Below are 7,693 nucleotides of genomic sequence, written 5' to 3'. Positions count from 1 at the left end.
TTAATGTTAATTCATTACAGACCCAGATTAGTACTATTACTTACGCCCTGATAAGGTGAATTGGCTGATGAAAATATCCTAATTATTCTTTTAAAGCTGGCAACGTTTTCTGACAAAGAGATTTTAAGCTACAAAATTGTGCTACCTATGCATTTCAGCATTTTCTGATAGAGTCTTTTAGGCCATCAAAATATCCTACCTACAGTTTCATGTAGAGCGCTACCTAAAATATGCGTTACGGTAGGACATGTCGACAAAGCACAATCGTCAGAACAGCTGTGTTTCAGTACCTTATTATTAAATATCGTTAAAAAAGTGAGCCTCTCCACTGTACTGAGGTGTATTACGGTAATTTCTGTCACGGGCACGTGATAAGAAAGGAAAGCGGAAGGAAATCAGTGAGTGGTGCAGTGGTGTCTGTAGCTGTAAATACAGCCTAAAAGAAAACAGGACATCTGCATGGACTAAAACAGTTGTTTTGTAGACTACACGAGTGCAAATTAGAGTCAGGACTAAAAGATGCCAGCTGCACATCTGGCTCTGGAGGCTCAGATTTGGTCGGTGATGGAGAGCCTGGCTAAAGCAGCCGTGGCTGAGATCTGTAAACTGATAGACTCCGAGTCTGTGGAGATGCGCTTAGAAATCCGCAGGGGCCAGACCGAGATCGAGTCACTGAAGGGGAAACTGCGGGACCTGAGGAAAGCTTTGAGAAATAATTCTTTCTCCACAGCTTCTCCACTCATTCCCCCCTCGCTCGCCAGTGAGTTTGGCGAGCATGAGAGAGGTACAGCCGCTCAGTGCCTTTTAGACCTTTTAGAGGCGTATAGGGGTGGGCGAATCGATACTGAAGTATCGATACTTACGATGCTGAGAATCGTCCTGTACATTTGAAAAAGACGGTCCTCCAAAGGGTTCTTTAGTAAAGGCAATGGTTCTGTTCAGAGCTAGGAGTTCTATGTAGAACCATTTCACGGAGAAATGTTTCTTCAGATTGAGGAAGGTGTTGTATGTGGTTCTGTATAGTACTAAAAAGGGTTCTGCTACTGTTATAATATCAAGCTTGTAACAGCTGCTGAGCCCTTTTTGGTGCTGTATAGAACCATTTTCAAAAATGTTCTATATTGAACCATATACAACACATTTTCTGAAGAACCAATCTAAATATTGTCTTACCATGCATTAAAAAACAAATCTAAGCTTGCATATAGTTCTTAGTGAGTGTTCATGGTTCCCTATATAGCTGTTATTGTTAGTAAAAGAAACCTTGAAGAGCCGTCTATTTTAAGAGTGTATAATATAGAACCAATTCATGCCTAAATGGTTCTTTGCATGGTGAAGTCGTTCTTCAGATTGACGGATGCAAAATGTGTTTTGAAAATGGTTCTATGTGGCGCCAAAAAGGTTCTTCTATTGTTATGATGTCAGTCTTTTCACAAAAGAAGAAGAACCATTTTGGTGCCATACAGAACCTTTTTCAACAAGGTTCTATACAGGATCCTATACAACACATTTTTCTGTCAATCAGAAGAACCATTTTACCATGCAAAGAACCATTTAAGCGGGCAAGCTTTAGGTTCTTTGCATGGTTCAGATAAGGTTCTAAATAGAAACATTGCCATTATTAAAGAAACATTGAGAACCATATTTTTTAAGTGTGTAACATGAAAATTTCAAGGCACAACCATCCATTTCTATTTTTTAAGTTAATCATATACAACTAACAGCATGTTAACAATTGCAGAAAAAATGTTAGTCTTAAAAAAGCTTCAGACTGCAGACATTTCATTCTTTTCACTTCAAAAATCAACAAAATATGTAATTTGTCCATGGGTGCCCAAACTTTTGCCCAGCTATACAAAACAATCACAGTCTCACTTGTAATCACATTCCTAAGTCTAAACATATAGGCAGCTCCACATTAGAGGTATTTCATCTTTCTGTTAAACATTCCTTGAAAAAAAAATTCTTCAGTATATGCCAAAGTTTGGGCACCCCTGGTCAAATGACATATTTTGATGATTTCCCAAATGAAAGTAAATAAACACATCTAATACAGAGAACACACTTGTGCACATTTCAGTGTACACTTACTGTATTTTCTGAACTAAGTACATTGACAAAACTGACAAGTCCTGATCAAGTGTTATAGCACACTTGGTATTTAATGGTTTATTTGTATTTTTCATATATTTAAGTGTGTCCTCTGTAGCAGACATGTTCATTTACTTTCACTTAGAAACGTATGTTAAAACACTTGCATACAACTTTATGCTGTTGTGTTTGTACCTTGTAATAACTCACTAATTCTACAGGTATTAATATTGTAATAGATTATTTTATTTCAGTGCCTTCTTGTTTTGTTATGACATATTTTGTATAGAAACAAAAGCTGATGATCTCCAAGAGGCTGATTGTGGGGATGAAGAGGAAGATGATAAGACTGGCTACACAGGATTGATTAACAACTTACAGGAGGATGCCAACCACGGAAGTCGAAATTCTCTTCTGAGCTGTGAGAGTGAACAGACACAGAGTGTTTTTCCACTTAGTGAGAAAGATGCTCAGTTTAGACAGTCCCAGATTCTTAATGACTCACTGACCAGTGGAAATAAAGCAGATTGTGGAGGACTCGGCACTGCGGCTGTAAAAGTGGAGTCTGATAGTCAATCTGTGTCCGTAGAAGAGTGTGTTTTTGAGGGCTGCCAGACTGACCAGAGGCTATGCACAAACACACAAGGCCAAATGATGGGTAAGGAGTACATGCTGTCTTACACTGTCCCACAAGATTGTGACCATAGCGAGGTGAAGTAATTAAGGTTAAAGGTTGTGTGAGTGTTCACAGTGTGGACTGTGAAAAAATGTTGATATGGAATCTTAGCATCAGCACATCATTTAGTTTTCAAAAATTGCTTTATGATGCTTGTACTATATGAGACAGATTGCAATACACTTATGCTACCGACTATTCATTCAGTTAATCAGTTAATCGAGTAATGAGAGTATTCTTGTTTCATTAAAATATAAATTGTAAATAATGGCAGAAGAAACCTCTATTTGACACCTCATTTACACTTTAATTTTTTCATGAAAAGTAACATAACAATTGTGGCAGAGCTACAAAACTATCTAGCTGGCCTAACAAATAGGTAAATAACATCACTGTTGGAACAAAACCTTTACTGTCCATTTTTGTTGCTTTTCATTTTTTTCACGGAACGCAGTCACTTTTTACACTGTGTCAAAATTTCATGGTGTTCTATTTGGTGGCAAATAGAAATGGTCCAAAATGACTTAGAATAAGATCTTGTTCTGTTAGCTTTCATTTAAAGATAGTGATCCTTCTCTTGTAAAGTTATCTTTTTGGAGATACGAGTTTTTATAATACAGGGAGGTTCACTGGTAAGATCCCTGAATATTCTGTAATAACTCTTGCTAGGATGAAGCAGTCTGAACGAAACAACGTGCAATGAACTTCAAACAAGCCAGGATGCCCCTGCATTGGAGTTATGGGTGTAGGTGCTGGACAGCTGTTATGATATTTAACCTCTCTAATGCTTGCCAAATGTTCAGGAACGTGAAGCGTCACGTTGAAGTGTGTCTGGCAGAAAACAGAGATCACTTTCAGCATTGCATGTAATGCAATCGAGTGCACATACATCAAGATATGTAGTGTATTTTTTGGTTCAGATTGCTTCATTCCAACGAGGGTTACAACAGAATATTTGGGGCCTCTATCAAGTGAATCTCCTTGTATTAAGGTATTTTTCAGTGTTAAAAAAACACTGAAAAAACATCTTGGCCATAGATTCTTATTGATACAGTGGTGGTTTTCCTGCCTTACAGTCTTCCATGTATGGGGCTGTGGTGTTATCCACTGTGATATCCAACTGCTTTTATGGTGTATTGCAATTTGTCAGAATGATTGTACTATGTACTAGTCTAGTCTTGATCTCATAATGAGAATACACATTTAACAAGAGACAGCTTGTTAAATGTTTGATGCTGGATTTGCTGTGAAATTTGTCACTTTCAAGGGTTCATCCCTCTAAATTCTGCCCCCCAAATTCCTCTAGTTTGTGCTCTTTTAATGTCTGCAGTACAATCAAAAACAAGCAAAAAATTAAATTAACTTAAAAACAAGTTAGCTAACAAAACATCATTACTTAACGGAACAGTTTTTCATATGTGCTCATTTGAGTGCTTATTTAATTTTTTGGGGGGGAGGGACTTTTTAGCCATGCTAATTTAAGTTACATCCATGCGCTAATGACAACCTTGTCTGTCAGTGTTGATGAGTTTACTGTTGCAACCTATTTTGTGCTGCACCTTCAAAAGGTGTTGGTTTGTTTTAGAGATTTCGTGCTAAAAGTCTATGTTCCCACCAACATTTAGCCCCAAATTCAGTATGGATGTCCCCAGGTGAGATATTGTCTGACCCTGTGACACTAGTATTGTTCTAAGTGCACTATATTGCTAAAAGTATTCACTTGTCTGCCTTCAGTTAAGTGACCCTTATTAGTCCCACAATGGGGAAATGTCACCTCTGCATTTAACCCATCTGTAAAGTGAAATGCCACATATACACTAGTGAGCACACACACTAGGGGGCAGTGGGCAGCCCTATCCACAGAACCCAGGGAGCTTTGGGGGGTTAGGTGCCATGCTCAAGGACATCTGTTGTGTGCTGTCAGCTCTGGGGATCAAACCAGCAACCTTCTGGTTACAGGGCCGGTTCCCTAACCTCCAGCCCACGACTGCCCCGAGATCACATGCATATGAGCTTGAGTGACATCCTATTCTTAATCCATATGATAATATGATGTTGGCCCACCTTTTGCAGCTATAACAGCTTCAACTCTTCTAGGAAGGCTTTCCACAAGGTTTAGGAGTGTGTTTATGGGAATTTTTGACGATTCTTCCAGAAGTGCATTTGTGAGGTCAGACACTGATGTTGGATGAAAAGGCCTGGCTTGCAGTCTCTGCTCTGATTCATCCCAAAGGTGTTCTGTCTGGTTGAGGTCAGGATTCTGTGCAGGCCAGTCAAGTTCTTCCACACCAAACTTGCTCATCCATGTGTTTATGGACCTTGCTTTGTGCAAAGGTGTGCAGTCATGTTGGAACCGGAAGAGGCCATCCCCAAACTGTTACCACAAAGTTGGGAGCATGAAAATGTCCAAAATCTCTTGGTGCTGAAGCATTAAGAGTTCCTTTCACTAAGGGGTCAAGCTCAAATCCTGAAAAACAACCCCACACCATAATCCCCCCTCCACCAAACTTTACACTTGGCACAATGCAGTCAGACAAGTACCGTTCTCCTGGCAACCATTAAACCCAGACTCGTCTATCAGATTGCCAGACGGAGAAGCATGATTTGTCACTCCAGAGAACATGTCTCCACTGCTCTAGAGTCCAGTGGCGGCACTTTACACCACTGCATTGGACACTTTGCATTGCGCTTGGTGATGTAAGGCTTGAATGCAGCTGCTCATCCATGGAAACCCATTCCATGAAGCTGTCTATGCTGTTCTTGAGCTAATCTGAAGGCCACATGAAGTTTGGAGGTCTGTAGTGATTAACTCTGCACAAAGTTGGCGACCTCTGCTTGGACTGCACAGGACTACATCTATCATGGTACCATGCTGGAAATCACTGAGCTCCTGAGAGCAACGCATTCTTTCACAAATGTTTGTAGAAGCAGTCTGCATACCTAGTTGGTTGGTTTTATACACCTGTGGTTGTGGAAGTGATTGGAACACCTGAGTTCAATGATTTAGATGGGTGAGTGAATACTTTATAATATAGTGTATGTTGTCATTGCTGAGTAAGTAGTTTTCAGTAATACATCAATAAAAGTTGTTGTAGCTGTATCGATCATCATTAGATTAAGCTCTGTCTGTATTGGTGAACCAGGTGACTGCAAGCATGCTTATTTTTAGAACTGCATTCTTTTCTCATGCCCAATTATCCATATATTACCCACCCCTGATTTTTTAGGAGATGGCAACAACCAGTTTGGCACTACAGAAGATTTTTATCCCCAGTCTCAGTTCTCCATGCAGTCCCATCACTCCGAAGAGGCATCTCATTGCAAATATGATAAACTGTTAAGACATCTTCTGGAGCCGAGGAACGGGGAAGGGAGCCCTTGTAGGCTGAAGTTTAAGACTGAGCCAGAGGAGGAGCCTATAACAGAGAGGGCAAATGAATTGGCACCATGTGAGGTGATGGACAGTGATGCTCTACCATGGCCTTTTTTGACCACAGTGAACTTTGAGACACAAGGCAGTTCTTCTAAGCTACAGCAAACTTTATATGCTTCCCACACAGACCCCCAGCTGTTTCACCTTGCTGGGACCAGTGAGATATTACCCTCTTGTAGTATTAAGCATTCAGGTGAGCCCCAGACAAAACAGGCAAAAGCAAGAAAGATCCAAGAGCGAATTCAAGCTAAAACCTTCAAACAGAACTCAGCCACCTGGTCCACAATGCTGACAAAGGTGAAGACTATGCCAAAAACGAACAGACACAAGCCACTGCCTTGTTCTTTTTGTCCTAAAAGCTTCTACAATGCCTCTGATCTAAAAAGACATCAGCGCATCCACACAGGTGAGAAGCCCTTCGGCTGTGCAGTGTGTGGAAAGCGCTTCGCTCTCCGAGGAAACCTCATCACCCATGAGAGAGCACACAGCGGCAGCAAGCCCTTTACTTGTCAACAATGTGGGAAAAGCTTTGCTCATGGCTCCAACCTGACCGCCCATCAACGTGTTCACACTGGAGAAAAGCCTTTCTGCTGCTCGCTGTGCGGGAAAACATTTGCTTGGCATTACCCTTTCAAAAGACACATGACTCTGCATGGTCAAAATGGCCCGACCCAGTGATTATAGTCTTGTTTGGGATTCATGTTCTCTGTATAATTGCAAAGGTCTGTTCTGCTGAAGGCTCTTAAATAGTTGGCTTGGATGTACAGTTCTGGTTAAAACCTTAAATTGGATCAAAACCATTGCATTATGTGGAGGTTTTGTTTAAATGTAAAAGGTTCTTCACACTCACATATCTCAGTTTCTGTAAAGAACTATCAGTCGAAAGGTTCTGTCAGGATCCAGAAGTGGTTCTATGGCAGAGATCTCCAGTGCTCCTCCTGAAGATCTACTTTTAGGTTAGTTCCAACCTGCATCTAACTTGCTGCCCTGCCCCCCACCTTCCCCCTTTAAATAACAGTAATGATCCAGCCAATCATGGACTTCTAAAGAAGTTAATTAGCTGGAGCAGATATGGCAAATTGTGTTGGGACAAGACTCTGCAGGAAGGTCAATCTCCAGAACCAGGGTTTTGTGGCATCACTCCAAAAAATCCCTTTGGCTCTACTCTAGGTTTCGCCCATCACACCAACAGAGACTTTCAAACGTTACACTGAAAAAAGTTATGTGTTGACTTTGCTTCCTTGAAGTGTATACATAAATTGCACAATAATAAAATATATTACATCAACATAATTTTGTCTTTCTATTTACTGATGATGTAGCACACTGGCAGTCCAAAAGGGCAGCTCAGATATCTTCTGTAACCATCACTGATGCACACATAATGAACAACACAGGAAAGAGATAGCCAAGAGTGTTTATCTGTATTCTATAGTTTATCAAGCCTTGATGACCACCTCATGCTGTGTTGTCATACTTTCATAAAAATCTTT

General features: G+C 40.5%; 1 protein-coding gene across 1 annotated transcript; it reads left to right on the top strand.

Annotated features, from left to right (window-relative positions):
- Positions 1-371: 371 nt before the first annotated feature.
- Positions 372-7,493, top strand: LOC108427138 (zinc finger protein 16-like). The gene is made up of 3 exons (XM_017697089.2): positions 372-784; positions 2,381-2,749; positions 5,995-7,493. Exons 1-3 carry the CDS (start codon positions 520-522, stop codon positions 6,876-6,878), a joined length of 1,518 nt encoding a protein of 505 aa, XP_017552578.1. The 5' UTR covers positions 372-519; the 3' UTR covers positions 6,879-7,493.
- Positions 7,494-7,693: the final 200 nt, after the last annotated feature.

This window comes from Pygocentrus nattereri, chromosome 19 (assembly GCF_015220715.1).
Source record: "Pygocentrus nattereri isolate fPygNat1 chromosome 19, fPygNat1.pri, whole genome shotgun sequence".
Taxonomy (NCBI): Eukaryota; Metazoa; Chordata; class Actinopteri; order Characiformes; family Serrasalmidae; genus Pygocentrus; species Pygocentrus nattereri.
The sequence above is the reverse complement of the archived record's forward strand: the minus strand, read 5'-3'. Positions and strand labels throughout refer to the sequence as shown.

Excerpts from the sequence above, each read along its gene's own strand:
- LOC108427138 (XM_017697089.2), top strand. The coding sequence starts at position 520 with ATGCCAGCTGCACATCTGGCTCTGGAGGCTCAGATTTGGTCGGTGATG. Across the intron at positions 785-2,380 it reads GTTTGGCGAGCATGAGAGAG|AAACAAAAGCTGATGATCTC; the intron begins GTACAGCCGCTC and ends TATTTTGTATAG. Across the intron at positions 2,750-5,994 it reads CACACAAGGCCAAATGATGG|GAGATGGCAACAACCAGTTT; the intron begins GTAAGGAGTACA and ends CTGATTTTTTAG.